Source organism: Enhydra lutris, unplaced genomic scaffold (assembly GCF_002288905.1).
Source record: "Enhydra lutris kenyoni isolate GAN:26980312 unplaced genomic scaffold, ASM228890v2 scaffoldscaffold9, whole genome shotgun sequence".
NCBI lineage: Eukaryota > Metazoa > Chordata > Mammalia > Carnivora > Mustelidae > Enhydra > Enhydra lutris.
In genome coordinates, this window is record NW_019154093.1 from 30,939,640 (window position 1) to 30,962,299 (window position 22,660).

Below are 22,660 nucleotides of genomic sequence, written 5' to 3' on the forward strand. Positions count from 1 at the left end.
GCAGTAGAGGTAAAGGGGATTGGGAGACACATGCTTTCAGTTATGCAATGAGCAGGTCACAGGCATAAAAGGCCCAGCTTAGGGAACACAGTCAATGGTATTGTTCTAGTGTACAATGACAGACAGTAGCTACACCTGTGAGCACAGCATAAGGTACAGAGAAGGTGAATCACTATGTTGTACCCTGGAAACTAATGTAACACTATGTGCCAACTATACTCAAAAAAAAAAAAAAAAAAAAGATCCAATGCACTGGTGAATCACCGCACACTTAAATTCAACTTAAATTCAAATATTTGATAAAATAACCATTACAAAGTTTTAACTTTAAAAAAAAAAGAAAGATCCAATGCACTGGTGAATCACCGCACACTTAAATTCAAATATTTGATAAAATAACCATTACAAAGTTTTAACTTTAATCGATCCCAGGACCCTGAGATCATGACCCGAGCCGAAGGCAGCGGCTTAACCCACTGAGCCACCCAGGCGCCCCGTATTTGTCTTTTTCTGACCAACGTATTTCTCAGTGTTATACTCTCTAGCTCCATCCATGTTGTTGCAAATACCGATTTCATATTTTTATGGCTGAGTAATATTCTGGTGTGTGTGTGTGTGTGTGTGTATAAACCACCTCTTCTTTATCTGTTCATCTATCTATGAGCATTTGGGCTGCTTCCATAATTTGGCTAATGTAAATAATACTGCAATAAACACAGAGGTACATGTATCCCTCTGAATTAGTGTTTTTGTGGGTTTTTTTTTGGTAAATACCCAGTAGTGCAATTACTGCATCATAGGGTAGTTCTATTTTTAGCTTTCTGAAGAAACTCCATACTGTTTTCCATAATGGTTGCACCAGTTTGCATTCCCATCAGTAATGCACTAGAGTTCCTTTTCTCCACATCATGGCAAATGGCTGGTGTTTCTTCTGTTGTTGATTTTAGCCATTCTGAGAGTTGTGAGGTATAGTTTTCATGTGCGTTTCCCTGATGGTGGTGGTGATCATCTTTTCATGTGCCTGTCAGCCACCTGGATGTCTTCTTTGGAGAAATTCCTATTCATGTCTTCTGCCCATTTTTCAATTGGACTATTAGGGTTTTTTTGGGTGTTGAGTTGTATCATTTCTTTACATATTTTTTTTAAAATTTTTTAATTAATTTGACAGGGAGAGAGAGATCACAAGTAGGCAGAGAGGCAGGCAGAGAGAGGGAGGGGAGGAAGCAGGCTCCCTGTGGAGCAGAGAGCCCGACGCGGGGCTTGATCCCAGGATGCTGGGATCATGACCTGAGCCCAAGGCAGAGGCTTTAACCCACTGAGCCACCCAGGCGCGCCTCTTTACATATTTTGGATACTTACCCTTTATCAGATACATTTGCAAATATCTCCTCCCATTCCACAGGTTGCCTTTAGTTTTTGTTTCCTTTGCTGGGCAGAAATGTTTAATTTTAATGTGGTCCCAATAGTTTATTTTTGTTTTTATTTCCCTTGCTTTGGGAGACTTCTCTAGAAAAATGTTGCTAGGATTGATGTCAAAGAAATTACTGTCTGTACTCTCTTCTAGGATTTTAATGGTTTTGGGTCTCACATTTAGGTCTTTAATCCATTTTGAGTTTATTTCTGTGTGTGGTGAAAAACAGTGGTCCCATTTCACTGTTGGGTTTTCCCAACACCATTTGTTGAAGAGACTTCTTTCCATGGCATATTCTTTCCTCCTTGCTTAAGACTAACTGACCATATAATTGTGGGCTTATTTCTGGGTCTTCTATTCTGTTCCATTATCTATGTGTTTACTTCTGTGCCAGTCCCATACTCTTCTGATTACTACAGCATTGTAATATAACTTGAGTCTGGAATTGTGATACCTCCAGTTTTGTTTTTCTTTTTTAAGACAGTTTTGACTATTTGGGGTCCTTTGTGGTTCCATACAAATTTTAGGATTATTTGTTCTAGTTCTGTGAAAAATGCTGTTGGTGAGTTGGAAAAGTGAGCAACTCTTGATCTCAATGTCGTGAGGTGAAGGCACATGCTGGGTACAGAGATTACTTAAATATATAAAACTTTAAAAGAAACGTTGTGGGTATTTTGGTAGAGACTGCAATAAATCTGTAAAAAGCTTTGGGTAGCTGTGTGTGGTGTGTGTGTGTGTGTGTGCGCGCGCGCGCTTCCATGAGCATTTCCTCTTTCCATTCCTTTGTGTCAACTTCAATTTCTCTTATCAATGTTTAATAGTTTTCAGAGTACAGGTCTTTCACCTCTTTGGTTTATTCCTGGGTATTTTATTGTTTTTGGTGCAACTGTAAATGAGACTGCTTTCTTAATTTCTCTTTCTGCTGCTTCATTATTAATGTATAAAAATATAAGAGGTTTTTGTACATTGATTCTGCACCCTGAAACTTCATTGAATTCATCTATCAGTTCTAGTAGTTTTTTGGTGGAGATACTAGGATTTTCTATATATAGTATCAAGTCATCTGCAAATAGTGCAAGTTTTACTCCTTCCTTACCAATTTATTATGTTGTTATGTTCGTTCCCTCTAGACCTACCTTGTTGAGGGTTTTTATCAAGAATGGATGTTGTACTTTGTCAAATACTTTTTCTGCATCTATTGAAATGATCCTATGGTTTTTATCCTCTCATCAATGTGATGTATCATGTTGATTGATTTCAGAATACTGAACCACCATTGCATTCCAGGAATAAATTCCACCTGATTGTGGCAAATGATTTTTTAAAACATATTGCTGGATTCAGTTTACTAGTATTTTGCTGAGGATTTTTGCATCTATGTTCATTAGATATTAGCCTGTGGTTCTTTTTGTGGTGTTTATCTGGGTTTAGTATCAGGGCAATGCCAGCCTCATAGAATGATTTCAGAAGTTCTCCTTCCTCTTCTATTTTTTGGAATAGTTTGAGAAGAACAGATATTCCTTAAACGTTTGGTAGAATTCACTTGTGAAGCCATCCGGTCCTGGACTTTTGTTTGTTGGGAGTTTCTTTACTACGGATTCAATTTCATTGCTGGTAATCACTGTGCTCAAATTTTCTATTTCTTCCTGCTTCAGTTTTGGTAGGTTGTTATGTTTCTAGGAATTTATCCATTTCTTCCAAGGTTTTCAAATTTGTTGACACGTAATTTCTCATATTTTCCTGTAATTGTTTATATTTCTGTGGTATTGGTTGTTACTTGTCCTCTTTCATTTATGATTTTGCTTATTTGACTCCTCTCTTTTTTCTTCTTGCTGCATCTGTGTGAAAATTTATCAATTCTGATCTTATCAAAGGACCAGCTCCTGGTTTTATTGATCTATTGTTTGAGTTTCCATATCATTTATCTCTGCTCTAATCTTTATTATTTCCTTCCTTTCTGCTGGTTGGGGGTTTTATTTATTCTTTTTCCAGCTCCTTTATGTATAATGGCTCACACACCTTGGGGAAAAACATGGCATTATCTGGCTGAAGTTAAACCTATGAACCAACACTACTTTTAGGTTTATTAACTCCTGGAAAATCTCTTGTCAATTCAGAAACAGAGGGATATTTGAGTAGTACTCTTTGTAACTAAAAACAAAAACACAGGAAACCACCAAATATCCACTAACAGAAAAATGAATAAATCAGGGCATATTCATACAACATAAGATATAAAAATAGATTAAAGAAACATTATAGGTATATCTCACAAACACTGAAAAGAGCAAGTCACAGAATTATATTCACTATCCATTTATATAAACAACATGCAAAATGAAGTAGTGTATTAAAGAATAATACTCATTTATAATAAAACAATAAAGACAATAAAGTAAGTAATATGAAATTCATGATAGTGGTTACCTCTAAAGGAAAGGAGAGATGCTATTAGAGAAGAACATATGAGGAGGAGATCTCAAAGTAAAGAGAACGCTATTTCTTAGGCAGGGTGGGTAGGTACATGATTTTTTTTCTCCCTGTTCTTTAATAGCAAATAATATAAATACTATACTGAATCTATTCAAGATTTAATGAAAACAAGTTTTAAAAGATAAACCCCAAAATATAAAAAGTGAACATATACAAAAGTGTTCATTGTTTTTAGGAATAAATCAATGCAAACTAAAGTACCATTTAAACTGATTAACAACAGATACTCTACCTAAACAGCATTGTTTAAAGCAAAGTACACTTGCATACTTGACACTTTTAATACTTAGAAACTCTGTGCAATGCACGATGTATTAAGGGCCAATAAAAATGCTCATGTACTTTGGCTCAGTCATCTTAGATTAAAATTTTAACAAAAGAAAAAATGAGGTACAGCCACTGTGGAAAATAGAATAGAGGTTCCTCAAAAAATTAACAGAAATACCATATGATCCAATAATTTCACTATGGAGTGTTTACCTAAAGAAAATGAAAACACTAATTTGTAAAGATACTTGCATCCCTATGTTTACTGCAGCATTATTTACATTAGCCAAGATATGGAAGCAACCTAAGTGTCCACTGATAGATAAGTGGATAAAGAAGATGTGATACACACACACACACACACAGGAATATCACTCAGCCATAAAAAGGAGGGTATCTTGCTATTTGTAACAACATGAGTGGACGTAGAGGGTATGTTCCTAGGTGGAATAAGTCCCAGAATCAGACTACAAATACGGAGAACAAACTAATGGTTGCCAGGGGGAAGTGCAGTAGAGGTAAAGGGGATTGGGAGACACATGCTTTCAGTTATGCAATGAGCAGGTCACAGGCATAAAAGGCCCAGCTTAGGGAACACAGTCAATGGTATTGTTCTAGTGTACAATGACAGACAGTAGCTACACCTGTGAGCACAGCATAAGGTACAGAGAAGGTGAATCACTATGTTGTACCCTGGAAACTAATGTAACACTATGTGCCAACTATACTCAAAAAAAAAAAAAAAAAAAAGATCCAATGCACTGGTGAATCACCGCACACTTAAATTCAACTTAAATTCAAATATTTGATAAAATAACCATTACAAAGTTTTAACTTTAAAAAAAAAAGAAAGATCCAATGCACTGGTGAATCACCGCACACTTAAATTCAAATATTTGATAAAATAACCATTACAAAGTTTTAACTTTAATTTGAAAAATAAAAAGATTTTATATATATACTGTGAGTGAGCTTTATAAACATATGCATATGATATAAAAAATAATACGTAACACAAAAATTAAAAAGATAGCATGACTTGAACAAAACAGTAACAAAAATGGCTATAACTTTCTTGATAAGATTTATATTATGTAGAGGGCTTTCTTCTTTTTGTCATTTAAGAAGAAAACTTTTTCTACAGTTGGTAATACTTAAAAAGACCAGCAGACTACAGAAATTCATCACCTTATCAACAACATACATAAGGAGGAGGACATGTGATTTAAAATGTAGTAAAAACAACAGCAAAAAAAGAAATAACCGTCTCTACTTAAATGTCTAGGACCTAAACTAGTATGTATTGTTCCACACAAAGATAACAGAGTGGTTTTGTTGTTCTCCAAAACTTCCCTAATAATAAAAATAATGCTAGGGGTGCCTGGGTGACTCACTGGGTTAAGCCTCTGCTTTCGGCTCAGGTCATGATCTCAGGGTCCTGGAATCGAGCCCCGCATCGGGCTCTCTGCTTGGCAGGGAGCCTGCTTCCCCCCGGAACCCCCACCTTGCCTGCCTGCCTGCCTGCCTGCCTCTCTGCCTACTTGAGATCTCTGTCAAATAAATAAATAAATAAATAAATGAATAATCTTAAAAAAAAAAATGCTAGAAATCAGTCAATTCTACAAGTATAAAGTAGATTTCCTTATTTTACCACCACAGTTCATCTATTCCATACATTAGAAGCTACGTTTCCTGTTGTCTCCTAAAACCAAACTGAGAAGATAATCTGGACTAATAATAAGATTCTGGAATCTCAGATTTCCAATGAAGCTTTCTGAAGCCTTTTAAAAAGACAGTCACCATGTTCAGGCAGGAGAAACTGACAAGAATTCATGATAGCTATTGCAATGACAATGGGGGAAATTCCATTCTAAAATACTTGAACTTGTTAGCATTCCTCATAATTTTATGATGGCAAAAGAGATGTGATATTATTTCTAACCCTGATAAAGCTGTTCAGTGACTGACTTGATAAGAGAAACCACAACAAGGAGTCAAAGACCGGGTTCCAAAGCCACGTCGTTAGGTGACCATCAAGTCATTTCCTGAATGGCACACAAGGCTCTCTAACGGTCCAGTCTAGGTTGACTTACCCCGTATCCGACTGCTTATCTTTACAGAGTTACAAAACTTTAGAGTTCCAGCTTCATTAAGCTATTCACCTTTCTCAGAACAGTCTCTAAACTTTGCGCGTGATGTGTTTTTTCTTTTCTATTAAGTAGACCCTTCTCCTCCACGTTTCTGCCTGAAAAACTAATACTCATCCTTCAAGGTCCGTATCAAATGTCGAATTCTTTGGGAAACCTTCCCGGGCATCCCCCTGTAAAATAATCATTCCCTCTACTGTCAAGCTTACATTATAGTGTTGGTAAAGCAGAAATCAGTCTCAAGTTGATAAATGACTGTTTGTTTCCTATTGTTTCAAAATTTAATATTTACCAAACACCTATTTATTATGTGCCAAGTATTATCTGTGCAGAAGAGAGTTAACTGCAGGCCTGAGACTGGTATCCTTCAAAGGCCTATTTGCAAGGTTGGTCCTTGGTTAGCAGCTGGGAGTTGGGATTTCAGGAGGTAATCGTTTCCAGAAGATAAGAGTAGCTCACTGTGCCTACACTATTTATACAAACATTATGGCTTCTGCTGAACACCTGCTTTCAGAATTCTGGTATCTGCCAGGGAGAAGGTGCCCACGGGAATAGCCCCCAACAACAATCTGGGCACGGAGTCCCTAGTGAGCTTCTGGGTCGACATTTCACACACACTACCCCAGCTCACGGATGGAGGAGTCAGGGGCTCCTGTGTGAATCCCGAGAGAGGATTTCAGAGCCTACACCTGGAGCCCCCCAGGCTTCCAGCACAGTGCCTTTTCCCTGTGAGTATTTTACTTTGTCCCTTTCCATAGAAATCAATCACAGCTGTGACTACAGCTATACGCAGACTCCTATGAGTCCTCCTACAGCATTAAAACTGGGGGTGTCCTGGGAATCCTGAGACACCCATGTATTATTTCATCTAACTTGCACAACCTCCCTCTGGGGAGGAGATTATTACGATCATCCTTATTTAATAGATTAGAAAATGAAGGATCATAGAGATTAAGTGACCTGAAATAGGACACACAATGACAGAGACAAGATCTGAATACAAATTTTCTGCTTCCAAGTTTGTTGCTTGTATGTTTCCTGAGGGAAGGGAAGCAAAAACTTTCACACTGAAGGTTCACAATAAACAACAACTCACAGGTTAAACAGCTAAATAGTCTAATAGTTTCAAGTTAAAAAAAACTGGGGGGTCTACGCTTTTCTAAATCTTTAAAATTAAAAATATGGCAATATAAAGTATTAGAGGTGGGGGGACATACACCCTGAAGGAATAGTAAGTCATGCACAAACTGTTCCTCATTGTGAGCCACTTTCCTAGATTTTTCTCCCTTCAATGGTCCCTTAAGCCCCCACACCATTCTGTGGTTTGGACATTCTCAATTTGAGGGTCTTTACGCAGGAAGCCTTCAGTACCTTTTAGTAAAATCTTTGAAGCACAGTCGTAGTTTATTATGATGTCTGAAGAGCTTTGGGTCACTGGGTATTTCAGACAGAAAAACCTGGGCAACTTCCAAAGGCCCCTGTAAAATAAGAAAATAAAAGTGTGTTTTTGTCTTCTCTAAAATCAGAGGAAGAATATGCCTAAATGATTTTTTCTTAGCACTGAGATGGCTGCATTTAAGCTTAATGCGTCTATGTCTATATTGAAACTTCTCAGGGCACCCAGACAACTCAGTCAAGCATCAGACTCTGGTTCAGGTCATGATCTCAGGGTCATGAGATCGAATCCGCTGTCCTGCTGTGGCTCAGCAAGGAGTCTGCTTGAGATCTCTCCCTCCCTCTCTCTCTACCTCTGTCTCTCCCCACCCTTGAGTGTACTCCCTCTCTCTAAAATAAATACATCTTTAAGAACAAAATACAGGGTGCCTGGGTGGCTCAGTGGGTCTCTGCCTTCGGCTCAGGTCATGATCTCAGGGTCTGGGATTGAGGCCCGCATCGGGCTCTCTGCTCAGCAGGGAGCCTGCTACCCCGTCTCTCTCTGCCTGCCTCTCTGCCTACTTGTGATCTCTGTCTGTCAAATAAATAAATAAAATCTTAAAAAAAAAAAAAAAGAACAAAATACAAAAAACCTTCTCAGACAGATTCTGGCCATATATCTTCAGCTTCTCCTAATGTCAAATCTATATGCTTAGGTACTGTAATTAAATCAGTGAGTATTTTTCAATGAAAAAGAGTAGGGGTTCAAGGACTATTATATTCATCAATGCATTTTTGCCTTATACATTTTACATTCCTTAATTTACCCTGGATGCAATCCGTTGTCAAGCCACTGGTTATTAGATACTTGATACTGCTAAATTAGCTTCCCTCAATATTCCAAATGTGTTATAACACTGCAAATTAAAGATGATCCCTTGGAGTGTTGTATCATTTGTTAGTAAAACCCCCAAATCATTTGTGTTTTGAGGGGTAAAGGTATTAAAAATATTTGTTTCTACTTTGGGAGGGCACTCTTTGGCTTTGTTTCTTTAACCTAAAATATAGGTAAGATATGTGATATGAGTTATTACTTGAAGCCTTTCTGGATTTTCCCTTACCCTAGAATATTCCCTAATCATCAGTAAGAGAATTTGAATGAACCCACTACAAGGAGATAACGGGATGGCTCCTAATCTGCATATAACAAAGCAACAATTTATCTTATGTTCATATATTATTAAAATTTTCAAAGCGATTCCACATTACTTATTTCCTCCTCATGACTCACTGTGAAGGAGAGCTGGAGAAGATAACCTCAGGGAGTATCTAAGGAAGGAGGCATTCACATGTACCATCTGAGCTTTAAAAACGAGACTTTTTTAGATCACGTTCTTTCAGTACAAGGTTTTAAAGGAAAGGCCATGTCAAGTGAATCAGTTCCTTCTTAACAGAATGTTTAAGAACAGGTAAGTAGGGCGCCTGGGTGGCTCAGTGGGTTAAGCCTCTGCCTTCAGCTTGGGTAATGATCTCAGGGTCCTGGGATCGAGCCCCACATCGGGCTCTCTGCTCAGCAGGGAGCCTGCTTCCCCCCTCTCTCTGCCTGCTTCTCTACTTGTGATCTCTATCAAATAAATAAAATCTTAAAAAAAAAAAAAGAACAGATAAGTAGAAAAATACAAGCAGCACAGAGGGCAGGCATGAAAACCTTAATAACTGCATCTATACTAAAAAGATTTTTTTCAGTCTATCTTCATTTATACTTCATGTCTTTTGCAAACCACTCCTAACATGTATCTCTTTCCACTTAATCTGATGGTCGTGGCCTTTGTGAAACATACTCATGGAATCATTTCCAATTCCACTTATGCCTGAAATCATGGAGGACCACGCACCTGATTCACCGTTGTGCCTACAGACCCCTGGAGCACCATCTGAAGCATTTTGGGGTCTGCTGGATCCTGATGTGTTGCAAATGCCAACTCCTGGGTCTTTTTCTGCATGTCCTCAATGGCAACTTCAATTGGAGTTAAGATGATCTGGGTGAAATAACATCTGTTAGGTCAATGCGCTGACTGAAAACTATTTAATGAGCCTGATAGAGAATCTTTTTTTTTTTTTTTAAGTGGAGATGAACTATAAAATGTTTCCTAGTAATAGAAATCCAAACTTTAGATTCCTAAATGGGTGGAAAAAAAAAAAAAAGCCAGCCTTTTAAAGCATAAGCCAAGGGTAAACTAGGGATTTAGAAAAGAAGCCCAAATTAATGACTCAAGAATGGGCAAAGTTCGCGGAGGCTGCCATGTGAGGGGTGGCACAAGATACCACACCCACACAGTTCTCACGTGGCTCCCATGTCTTTGTTTTGCTCATCCTATTCCCGTCTGGGGACTAACCTCCTCTTTGTGGGTGACATTGACCCTTGTCTTAATATAAGGAAAGGCATGAGAAGTAGTCAGAATGGTCTTCCGTTTAAACTGTTCATGAAGTTCCCCATGGGCACGGCCGTCTAAAGTGAAGGGCGTACAGTACATGAAACGGCGAAGATTATAGTTCTTGTCAAAATAGGTGATTCTGTCCTTCATTTCATATGTGTCAAAGTACGGCTCCACATAGGTAATCTGAATGTATGCCTGGGGGGGAAAAAAGGCCTTCATTTTCTCACTGTTAAATCATCATTCAGTCCTTTTCCCGAAAATCACGGTCTCAGAGTTGCTCCTACAGGGCATTCGGTGTCATCCGCCATACCTTGTTAGGGTCTAATTTACACTTGTCTACAGGGTTAGAGTCCTTGATTACTTCTAAGACATCCTCTCCAAATCTTTCTCCATAAAATCCCTACAACAGAAGCAAAAGAAACCTTTTACATGAAGTTAACATCAAGTGAAGAACAGCGAAGGCCTCTGAGCACAACGAGGCCATTTATTGAGTTATTGTACAACTGTCTGAATAATTACAAAATAATTATTTAGGTTCACAAAAATTGTGTTAGTCTTTTTTATTTGATATTATTTACATCTACTCACTTTAACACAAAACAGAACAATTTTCCACAATGGAAGTACAGGATTCCGTAAGGGATTCTCAATAAAAAGGGAACAAAAAGTAGAGACAAGAGAAACTCGTTATCTTTGACGTATAGGATCTTACTTTTATTGGATGTGGCCTGATTTTGCAGACATGGGTCAATGAACCAACATTCATTTTTATGAATGATTTAATAGTACAGAATTTTCAAATAAAAGTGCTCATCTGCTGAAAGTTTTACACTGGTTTCAATTTTGAAAAGGCAACCCAGTCAAGAATGTAGTGACTTCCATGAGCAGCATAGGCAACAGATGGGGCTATTCCACAGGAAAAATTACATCTGAATCTTCAAAGGAGAAGCCCTACTATTCCCTCAAAGATAGTTTTTTAACAATCAAGTAAATTTGGAAAACATTGTGTCAATGTTTCCCAAAACTTACTTAGCTCTTGAAAAATAAGAAGTCACACTTTAAGCCAATTTATGGAAGGTGAGCCCAGGGAAGTCACCAATAAGAATATAACATCCAAGAAATTAAGAGGAGCTGAGAATTAAACCCAGAACACGGCTTCTCAAACTCTTATGTGAATACAAGTCAGCCGGGGATCTTGTTAAAATGGAGATTTTAATTCAGAATATCTGGGGCAGGGTCTGAGATTCTACATTTCAGTCTCCTAGATGATGCCAGTGCTTCGGGTCCATGGCTGCATTTTGAGTAAAATGAATAAGGAGAGGTTGGAAAGAGTAACTATAGCAGGAAAGACTGGTAAATGCCATAAATATGAAAATTAGACATTCATAGTGAAAATGAAGTTTAAAGGTTAAGGGAATTTAAGAAGTATTTTTCAGGGTAGGATTTCAGGCTTTTAATTTCTAAAGGATTCTCACTGGGAATTAGGCCAAAGAGATAATGCACTTGAATCAGAAATTTCTAGGGACCCCAGTTTCATCATTAGTTGTTACTTAATTCCTTATGCATTTTTCTGCAAAATGTAGGTAATACTATACATTTCTCTATAAATTACAGTAACTCTGAAGGCTGTAGGGAAACTGAAATATGTGTGAAGACAGAGCCACAAAAAAAAAAGTATTATTTTACTGTTGCCATTAAAGATTTGAAGGAATAGAAAGAATATGACTGTAGCTATCAAAAAAATCCTTATTCTCTAAAGGAGTAGTTTATTTAGTAGGGTTTGGCTTATTAAATGATTTGATCTGGATCTGAAAGTCTATGCATCAGAGAGAATACAAATTAAAGATGACATTTAGGGATGCCTGGGTGGCTCAGTTGGTTAAGTGTCTGCCTTCAGCTCAGGTCGTAATTGAGCTCAGTTCCTGGGATCGAGTCCCACACTGGGCTCCTTGTTGAGTGAGGAGCCTGCTTCTCCCTCTGCCTGCTGCTCCCCTTGCTGGTACTCTCTCTCTGTCTCTCTGACAAATAACTAAAATCTTAAATCAAAATAAATAAATAAATAAGACATTCATAAACTACCACAGCATTCACCTCCAATCTGTGAGAGATCTCTGCAAGTTTGGTTATTGCAGGCTCCTTGTAAACAAATTCCTGTTCATCCAAATCCCCGAACTTGGTTCCATAAAAACCAACACGAAAATAGGTGCCAAACATCCGCTTACCATCCTAGGTGTAGGAAAACAAAGAAACATTAATACAAAGTTTTTTTGTTTTTCCTATCACATTTACATTGCTATAGCACAAAATTCTCAAAACACTGCAAAAAGATTTCATTCAAAATTACAAAATTTTATTGTTTCTCAAATGAAGGTAAAAATGAAGTAAATATTCTTTCTTTTACATTACTTCTAATAAATAACGTTCTGCAATTAGGGCTTTTATCAAGTGACTAAATCACATATGGTTTATGTTTTTCAGAGTTTGTACCAAGTAATTACCTCACATTGGTCTATGTTTTTAAGTCCCTATACTTTTGAGATAAATTAACTTATTTTCCTTATTGCAAGAAAAGATGCTTGGTAGAACATGAACTGTGTCTTAATTATTCTGAAATTATAGCATACTAAATAAAGTGAAATTTAAAAATAACACTAACATTCTGAGTTAGCATTTGCCTTTATACAATCTTTATACATGTAAGCAATGAGATCATAAAAGTCAGGAGCCAAGTACATAGCACCTGGCATGGAGGAGACAGCCCGTAAATGGCAAGACCATCCAGAAGTCCTGAAGCAAACAACTTACAGTGGGTGTCATTCTGGCAATAAAAATACTTCTTTGTGGAAGAGTAACGAAATATGGAAGAGTAAGGGAAAAGTGTGTGAAAGATGGAAAGAAAAAAATCTGACACGAGTTGGTTACTCTAAAGTCCCCAAACCACCCCCTGCATCCATTAACCACACATTCAAGTACAAAGTACACTAAGACCATCTGAACTCTTACACCGAGCATTTGAGAACACATTCCTTCAATAAAGATAAAATACTTGGAAGCTTTCTGTGCAATTCTTACAATTTATTTACAAAGATGTTTCAGAAGGGGGCGCCTTGGTGGTGCTGTTGGTTAAGCATCTGATGCTTGGTGTCGGCTCAGGTCTCCATCTCAGGGTCATTAGATGGAGCCCCGTGCTGGGCCTGTGTAAGATTCTCGCTCTCAGGGCGTCTGGGTGGCTCATTCAGTTAAGCATCTGGCTTCAGCTCAGGTCATGATCCCAGAGTCCTGGGACTGAGCCCCACGTGAGGCTCCCTGCTCAGCGGGAAGCTGGCTTCTCCCTCTCCTCCCCACTCATGCTCTCTGTCACTATTTGTCTCTCTAAGTAAATAAAAAAAAAAAAATCTTAAAAAAAAAAAAAAAAAAGATTCTCGCTCTCCCTCTGCCCCAAATAAATATTTTTTAAAAATTAGGATGTTTCAGAAGGATTTTATGGTAGTGCCTATATACACAGCCACATGTAAGTATTTAAAAACCTCAGAATTCTCTTTAAGCCTAATGTGTCTTACACTCACTTTTACTACTGAGTTCTTACTGGAAAGGCTGAAGGATATGCAAAATAAGTCACAAATGAAACAGATAATCAAGCAAAACAGGAAACTCTGATTCTTAATTTACTAGTTTCATAATATACCCTCCCCCCAAAATTACAGTGACTAAAAATATCCCCACATTTCTATCCAGGAAAAATAAAGTTCTGAAGAAAAAATGTCTTTGAAGCTAAAAACAAAAACAACAACAAAAACGAACAGGTCTGTAATCTAAAAAATTTTTTTCAAATTTATTTCAAAATTTAACAGGTCTAAAAATTAATGGAGTTCCTATAGCAAATGAAATTTCTCTAGAAAAAAAAGTATTCAATCAAAATTCTGATTAAAACCATCCATAAGCCAACGAAACAATATAACAGCAAACTTTGACATAATCAAGGAATGAAGGCACTGCATGGAAAACAAAAATGGCATCTGTGCAAAAACCTTGTGATTGTTATGTTTCAAAAATGCCACACATATATACACATACATTTCTACTTTTAGAAACCACAAATATTAAAATTGTTATTCTGGCTAAACTCCTCTCAGAGGTGTCCAACATAAAACACTATTCCAAGTCTTTAATATTGTGGCCTTTTAAAATATTTGAAAACTGCAATTAGGACTTATTTCCCTTAGCTAACTAAACTTTCCAGTTCTCAATCATGTTTATATGATAGGAATTACTAACTTGTTTGCATTTTATTAGTTTTTCAAAGCCACCTTTCCAAGTGTGGCATCCCAGAAACAGACACAATACTGCAGATGTGTTGTGATCAGCTCAGGGATCAGTAGGCTCACTGCCGATATGAACTTGAATTTTATTAGTGCAGCTTATAACTAGTACTAAGAACTTAAAGCTCTTTTTATTTACTTTCTCATACTGACATTCAGTTCAAGGAAAAAAATTATTGAGTGCTTATAATGCGTCAGACACTGTTCATCCTCTGTAATATGAAAATAAAAATGAAAAGATTTGGCTCCTCAAGAAAGTAAAGGATATACTCAAGTAATTACAATATAAAGGGTTATGTTTTATAATAAAAAGTGGTATCAAGAAAGGAAAGATTAATCCTGCTGGACCCAGGTCACAGAAGAGGTGACGCACAGGGTTCTACAACTCAGAATGGCTAACTGGATGTGGGAAGGAAGGAAAGAACATTTCAGCAGAGAGAGAAAGAAAGGAAAACAAGAAGATACAAAGCCATGAAACAGAATATAAGGGAAACCACTCATCCACTCACATATTGTCTGCCTACCATATATGCCAGCAAGTGGTTCCAGACATTTGTGACAGATCAGTGAACAAAAGAGACAAAGAGCGTGGTCAGGGTAGATCTCACCAAAAGGTGACACCTGAGCAAAGATGTAGAGGAGATGGGAGAGTTATTCATGTGGATCTCTGGGGAGAGCATTGCAGAAGAGCAAGCCAGTGTGCAGGTCCTAGGAGAGCAGCCTACCCAGTACACGAGAAAAACAGGAAGGCGGCCGCGGTAGTCGAAGGGGAGTGTGCAAGAGGTAGAATGGAGCAGATCAGAGAGATAACTCTAAGGAGTTACCGGAATTGAGAATGAATGCATGTGCACTGGAATGGGGCAGGGAGCAGAAGGAAGGTTAAGAGTTTGGGTAAATTTATTTCCAATTTATAAAAAGTTCTCTAGTGTGAAACCACCGACTCTATCATGTTCACGAACCCATAATCATATAGTTTCCTCCTCAGGAAAAAAACCCACATCACTTCATCGTATTTCCTCTTTAGACTGCAGAATGACACATGTTTTCTGCTTTCCTATAACCTAGTCTCTATTCTCCTAGCATCACCTTTGCTTACCATCATGAATTCTTTCTGAATTTCCCATCATTCCCACACTCTGATTCTTTCTTAGCAGTTCTATTTACTGATTCCCCCATCTTGTGGGTGATGAGACCACATCCCAGGTGAGCAAAACTGATCTGCTCATCTCTCCACTTCTCTAATGGCTGAAATGTCTTAAGACAAATGGATCCCAAATCTTTTTTAGTTTTGTTATCTTTATTTAGCAAGAACATTCTGTTGGGCTAGTTGTGTATTTCTACAACCACATCACTACTAAAAACTTGTATCCTCATCCAATTGTTTTCTCCTATGCTTCCTTCAAGGTTATTGATTTCTAAATAGGCATACCAGTATTTCAAACAATGGTAATCACCCTCCTATTGGATCTGTTCCTCTTATAGAACACGAACACTCTTATCAGTTTAGTTAGTAGTAGATGTCAACTTGGGAACATAACACCTCTTCCATTTCATTAGCCAAATTAAGATTTCTTTTTTTTTTTTTTAAAGATTTATTTATTTGACAGACAGAGATCACAAGTAGGCAGAGAAGCAGGCAGAGAGAGAGAGGAGGAAGCAGGCTCCCTGCTGAGCAGAGAGCCTGATTCGGGGCTCGATCCCAGGACCCTGGGATCATGACCCAAGCCAAAGGCAGAGGCTTTAACCCACTGAGCCACCCAGGCACCCCTCAAATTAAGATTTCAAGTAGCAATAATGATAATGATGATGATGATGTTATAGTAACATTAAAAATAAAAATCTCCAACATTTTTAAAAACTACTTACTATGTGATAGACACTATTATCCCCTTTACACACATTATTCTTTTTTTTTTTTTAAGATTTTATTTATTTATTTGTCAGAGAGAGAGAGGGAGAGAGAGCAAGCACAGGCAGACAGAATGGCAGGCAGAGGCAGAGGGAGAAACAGGTTCCCCGACGAGCAAGGAGCCCGATGTGGGACTCGGTCCCAGGACGCTGGGATCATGACCTGAGCCGAAGGCAGCTGCTTAACCAACTGAGCCCCCCAGGCGTCCCTAATTCTTATCACATCTATGAGATAGATACCATTTTTTTGGGGGGGTGCCCTCATTTTATAGGTAAGGAAAAATAACTTGCCCAAGGTCACAGAGTTAATCAGTGGCAGGGCTAAGAGTTAAATACCAATATATTTGACAGCTGAAGTCCAAGTTCTTAATTAAGTTATGAAAATTCCCATACCCTATATACTGATATACAACGTTAGGACATAAGTATGATCTCTGAACCATCTCCCACTTCTGATGTTTTCCTTGAGAATTTTTGAGAATTTCCTTGAGTAAGTCTTTTGAGAATTAATGGGTACCTCCTACCCTATGGTTTGTCTTTCTCTGTATTACAATACTGTCTTCTGTATTCTAATACAATAAGCAGATTGGTGGTTCACCTATGAAATATATTCTTCTAAGATATACCCTGCCACATTTCTTGTCAGAAGTTCAGTTTCAACCATTCCATGTCATAGTCCAAGAAAAAGAAATCACATGTAATATCGTCTACATTGTACAGGTTTGCTGTCCATGTCTTTCTTTTTCTGAAAAGCAGCATAAAGGGCAGAATACGATCAGCGGAACGGCACCATCAGGTGCTCAGTCATGGGTCTGCAACAATTATCACGGAGTCACCAGCTACCCACAAAGTATCTCCTCCTGGAGGTAAGATTCTTCCTACCCATATGTTTTCCTTAACGTTCTTTATATCTGACTTAATATTGCTGAGGTAAAGCCTATGCTCTTGGAATTTTTTTCATTCCATTCTTTCAGAGAGTCCCCCACCTCCGTTATATGGCTGTTTCTAATTCTGCTCCACCTTTGCTTGCTTTGATGAGTTAATTTATCTCACTTAGCTTGAACATGGATTAAAAGCATAAAAAATTCAACTGAAACCATAGCACCAGAACTATGGCCAGTATTTCTGAGCATATAAAACCCAAATACTGCCTCATATTCGTATCCATCTAGCCCGATGACAAGAGTTAAGATATAGCCCTTTTGTATATTTTGATCTCAAATGGTAAGGTGCCCCACTTTTCTTAAGCATTCCAGCAGGAAGAGTTTAGCTTCACAAAGCTAATAAGCCCACCCTCTCTAGCCTTTCTGGAGATAGTGAGATATACCTAATATACCAGTGATATTCCCTTTGAAGAAATATCTTCTAATCTTTAAAGAAAAAAAAAATGGAGAAAGTGTCACATGACTATTACTGATGTTTGGGGATTAACTATTCTAAAAAATCCAAAATTGCATTAATCTATTCCTGAAATTGATCACTGCTGGATACCTATCCAGTATCTTTTAAAAATGAAACACACCAGGTGCCAGGGTGGCTCAGTGGGTTAAAGCCTCTGCCTTTGGCTCAGGTCATGATCCCAGGCTCTTGGGATAGAGCCCCGCATCGGGCTCTCTGCTCAGCGGGGAGCCTACTTCCTCCTCTCTCTCTCTGCCTGCCTCTCTGTCTACTTGTGATCTCTCTCTCTGTCAAATAAATAAATAAAACCTTAAAAAAAAAATGAAACACACCAAAAAAGTAATAAAAAAAAAATGAAACACACCCACAACAAATACAAAATCAGTATAAAAACTTCCATACAGGGCACATGGGTTAAGCCTCTGCCTTCGGCTCAGGTCATGATCTCAGGGTCCTGGGACTGAGCCCTCCATCGGGCTCTCTGCTCAGCAGGGAGCCTACTTCCCCCTCTCTCTCTGCCTGCCTCTCTACCTACTTGTGATCTCTCTCTCTCTGTGTCAAATAAATAAATAAATAATCTTAAAAACAAAACAAACTTCCATACAGAAATTCAGTATTTCTCTTTTCCTAGAAATATTTTAAAAATGCAATCATAAGAAAGAAATGATTAAAACGCCCTTTATTTCCTATTATTGCCAGAAAAAGAAATGGACTTGGGAAAAGAGAAAATAAAGGTGAACACTAAATAGCCATTAAGGTACTGAGACCAGCAGAGCAGGTAAGAGCCGCCAAGATTTGTGACAGGTCCCTGATTTGTTCGTTTGCATGGTAAATACTTAACCAAATTGCTAAGCGTCAAGTTTTAGAGTTATCTTTTACACACACACACACACACACACACACACCCCTCAAAAGCTTTGCCAACTCAAATAATTTATACCAAATCAAAGAGCATAATGAAAAATGAAACACACTGCTAATATATAAGCCCAGAAAGTCTTTTCCTGTAAATCAGGTAGTCAGTTATCAATGCAAAGAGCCTTTCTACACAATGGATAAGTCATCCTTACTGGAAATTAAACCAGTGAGTTCTCTGAGAATACTAGGATATTAGCTAGGAAACATAGCTTTTAGAAAAAAACAAAATTACTGAAGTTTTCCCAGAGTTAAAAAGAAAAATATTCACAAGATAGGAACTTACCACAATAGACAATAGTAAAAGTAGGGAGTAGGGTCAGCAACCAGGGGCAAGAGAGAAGAGAAAACAGAAAGCATTTTAATTAGGGAAATTTCCAAACAAATAAGCAGCAAATGGTGGCAAACACATTTTTAAAATGCAAGCATCCATTTAAGTTTTACAAGGGAAAAGCAAAAAACAAACGTGCAACAGTTTTAGAAGCTACAAAGCTAAAAGTCCAGTGAAAGGCAGTGACAAGAATATAAACAGAAAAATAAAGTCTGTGCGACTTTTACCATGCAATAAACATGATGACAGAATGATATTAATGTCATAACCAGTGAAAATTGTACCTTTCAGGGGTCGATTTAGCATCAAGCCAACTAGAAATAAACTGCTCAGAGGTTTCAATATATCTTCTTTCATGCCTATTTTTCAGCTAATTTCATTTCATGTGAGGAAATCCATAAGGAACATTACCACTCCTAGATTAACCATGGCAAGTCTCTTTCTACATCTCTTAACTGAGCCACAGAAATGAGGAATTATATATTAGATATTAATACGGCCATATACATTGAATCTGGAGAATTAAGGTAGACGTACAAGTACTGGCTTCCTCTGAAGAAAACTTTCTTCCTCTGAAGAAATGGAAGAAACACAGTAGTAACATTTATTTCTATGGGTTTCTATTTGGGTCCCCAAATAAGGACCGCAGTGCAAAACCAGAGAAAGTGTAAGGTGCTGAGCCAACATAAATGTGACCTCAAAGTGAAAGGCAAAGCAGACACCTTTACAAATAAACATTGCTTAAAATAAACCTGATTTATTAATACCCTGGCTTTACTGAATCAAAATAGATTAGGGCACATCTTCCAGAGCTCTTTTCTTTACAGAAAGTTCTAAAATAATAGCAATCAAATCTTTCTGGCTTTTTTTCAGGTAAAATTTGACTCATGCATTACTTTTCATAAGCCTACCTCCTACATAAAAGGAAGTCTATCTGTAGTCTTCAACACAAACTTTCAAACTGTCAGTATAGGAGGTCAAAGTAAATTTCATGTTCTGCCAGTATCCCTCCCACCAACAAAATTTAAATGACAAAGTGAATTTCTTCCCTCAGGAGTGCTCATACTCAAGGTGAAGTGACTCAAGATCAAATCAACAAATTATTTCATCAATTCTGAGACGCACATTTTTGGGGACCACATTTTAATATCCCTGTAGTTGGCATTCATCTTTCAACTGATAGGATGTTGTGATTCAATAGGTTTCCTTTTCTTTCCTAAAGCCATATAAAATAATGGTAGGTCTTATAACTGATGGCGTCTTTGATCAGATGAAATATGGTATTTTCTATTTACACCTCTGAGCAATAACACATAAATCGACCTCTGTAAAATGAGGTGAAACAATATGGTTAAAAAAGAAATCCGTGTGTAAATGTTGATGAAAGAAAATGCTTCAAAGGATAAAAACATACTAAAGTGATGACAAAGTGGCTCATTTACCAAAGAATCTCATTAGTGTAACATGAATTTCCATGCACTGCCTACAACCTCTTAATAACAAATTGTTTAAAATAACTTACAGTATTTTAACAAAATTTCTTTGGTTAATGAATTCAGTTGATAGCAGATAGCAACAGAATGCCCACAGCTAGCACATGTGGGCAAAGCATTGGCATAAGAAATCTGGTCAAATCAATCTATTAGTGTTTTTAACTAACTAAAACATTACCTACCTCCCAGCCAGTACTCTGTATAATAAAAAGTAAAAAAGGGCAGGTCATAAAAAAAAAAAACTGTTTTAAAAGAACAAAAAAAGGCCAAAGGAACTTGAGCACTGTAAGGCACCATAAACCATAAATTCTCCTCCTCGAATACAAGATAGCAGGATATTTTAAACACCATATTCTTTCATTTAAGATTTGTAATAATTTCCTCAATTGCTTATTCAAAACCCAAGTAGTTAAAATTTCACTTTTAAAAACTTTAGTAAGGGAAACTAAATTTTGGTGAAAAAGAGGCAGCTCATATTCCATCAATGTGTCTGAATTACACCTCTAACTAACGGGAGTGGTGCCTCGCTGAACTACCCAGGGTAAACTGGAACAGAAATCACATTTTTGTTCAAATGCCTATGATACAAATGGAGGAAAATTTCTTGCAAACTACTAGCTCCAGGTGTTCCAGAACGGACATGTAACTGACAGTGTATGTACAACTGATTAGAATAAGACCCACCTGTTACCCTCATGAATTGTAATAAATCTCTGGCAACTTCAGTGTTTTAGTAGAGGACAATAAAATATTGGCTTAACAGTACAGCAGCCCTGTTTTAAGACTATTAAAGTTTTTCAAATTGTATCAATTCATCCAGAACAGCTTAGTCCACAGTGAGAAAGAGGAGGTCAAGCTGACAGACAGTAGAGCAGGACTAGTAATGAATACAAAAGTGGATACTCAATACTCCACGTCCTTCTCGGATGATGGTAGCAGCAGATAACAAACAGCACAGGTAGCCCGGGGAAGGGAAGGGAAAGTAGGGAAGAAGAAGGCTCAACAGGCTGTCTCAGAGTATTTTAACAGAGCCAAGAATTTAGTTTCAGGGAAAATCAGTTGCTAGTAGTCTGCTTCATTTTTAAACCAAGACTTATTTTGATTTTAATTTTGGTGATAATATGTGGATCCCATGAACTATAAACAAGCACTAAAATCATACTATCATAATTGAATAAACATAAGACAACAGTTTTATTATTGTCACTAAATATTATTTTCATATTAGAAATATATTAAGGGATGACTGAATGGAACATCTAGGAAAATGAAGCTGAGTTGAAAACATTAACAGTATTAGTTTATTAAACTTTCATGAATTTAATAAAAATCGAACTTAAAATCTTTTTTGGCAGCAAAAGAATCAACTTAAAAATCGCATTCACAATTTTAACCCACAGTTGAAATAGAATAGAACTAACAATTTTTAAAAATTTGCCAACTATTAATAATTTTTAAAAAGTGAAGAAAAAAATGCTATGTACAAAACTTATGATGATCATGGTCTACTTAAGGTAAATTCATTTTTTTGTTAATGAATCTTGCTCTCACCATGAACCATCATTTTGAAACTATTCGTTTGTAACATGATTAAAATGGTCATATCATCCAATCCAGTCTGACATCAATACAAAGCAACACTAATGCTTTCAGACAGTTTTCTCCATTTACACTGAAGCTAGAAAGTGCAATCATTACCTGATGAACAATTTTGCTGAATGCTTCTTGAAGTTTACCATGAATTGTGGATAGTTTCTTTGCATCCCGATTAGCTTCATGAATAGGAATAAGCACTTTGTAAACCTCATTTACTGCTTCATACATGCCAGCCTATAAGAATAATGTTATATTGTTTTCTCTTACATCAATATGAAAGAATTACAATTTATGAATTCACAATACTTCCACTAAAGCAATACCACTGAAGCTTTCCCAGTAGGACATAAAAACAAACGTTACTAACTTTTAATTTTATTAAGCCTTAACAAAAGAATTTTGCACAATACACTATCTCTTCTGGATATGTACGTGTGGGTGTATTTAACATACACACCATATATATATGCATATTTAAATTTCTATATAATTTAAATTGAACATTCTACACCTATGCGGTAATTACTTCACTAGTATGTACGTGTGAGTACTTACAGATGCATATTTTAA

The 22,660-nt window shown here is 37.2% G+C and overlaps 1 protein-coding gene across 3 annotated transcripts in view; it reads right to left on the minus strand.

The window, feature by feature from the left end:
- Nucleotides 1–22,660, minus strand: part of LOC111143676 (dedicator of cytokinesis 7) — a 224,750-nt gene that overhangs the window by 10,931 nt on the left and 191,159 nt on the right. For 2 of the 3 annotated variants that reach the window (XM_022497507.1, XM_022497506.1), the window contains exons 41-46: nucleotides 22,193–22,324; nucleotides 12,222–12,356; nucleotides 10,441–10,530; nucleotides 10,089–10,325; nucleotides 9,588–9,731; nucleotides 7,690–7,796 (exon numbers count right to left, since the gene is read on the minus strand). In XM_022497507.1, coding sequence (XP_022353215.1) covers nucleotides 7,690–7,796; nucleotides 9,588–9,731; nucleotides 10,089–10,325; nucleotides 10,441–10,530; nucleotides 12,222–12,356; nucleotides 22,193–22,324 — 845 coding nt within the window. Of the gene's footprint in view, nucleotides 1–7,689; nucleotides 7,797–9,587; nucleotides 9,732–10,088; nucleotides 10,326–10,440; nucleotides 10,531–12,221; nucleotides 12,357–20,676; nucleotides 20,692–22,192; nucleotides 22,325–22,660 lie in introns of all 3 variants that reach the window. The other variant, XM_022497505.1, reaches the window with a different exon arrangement.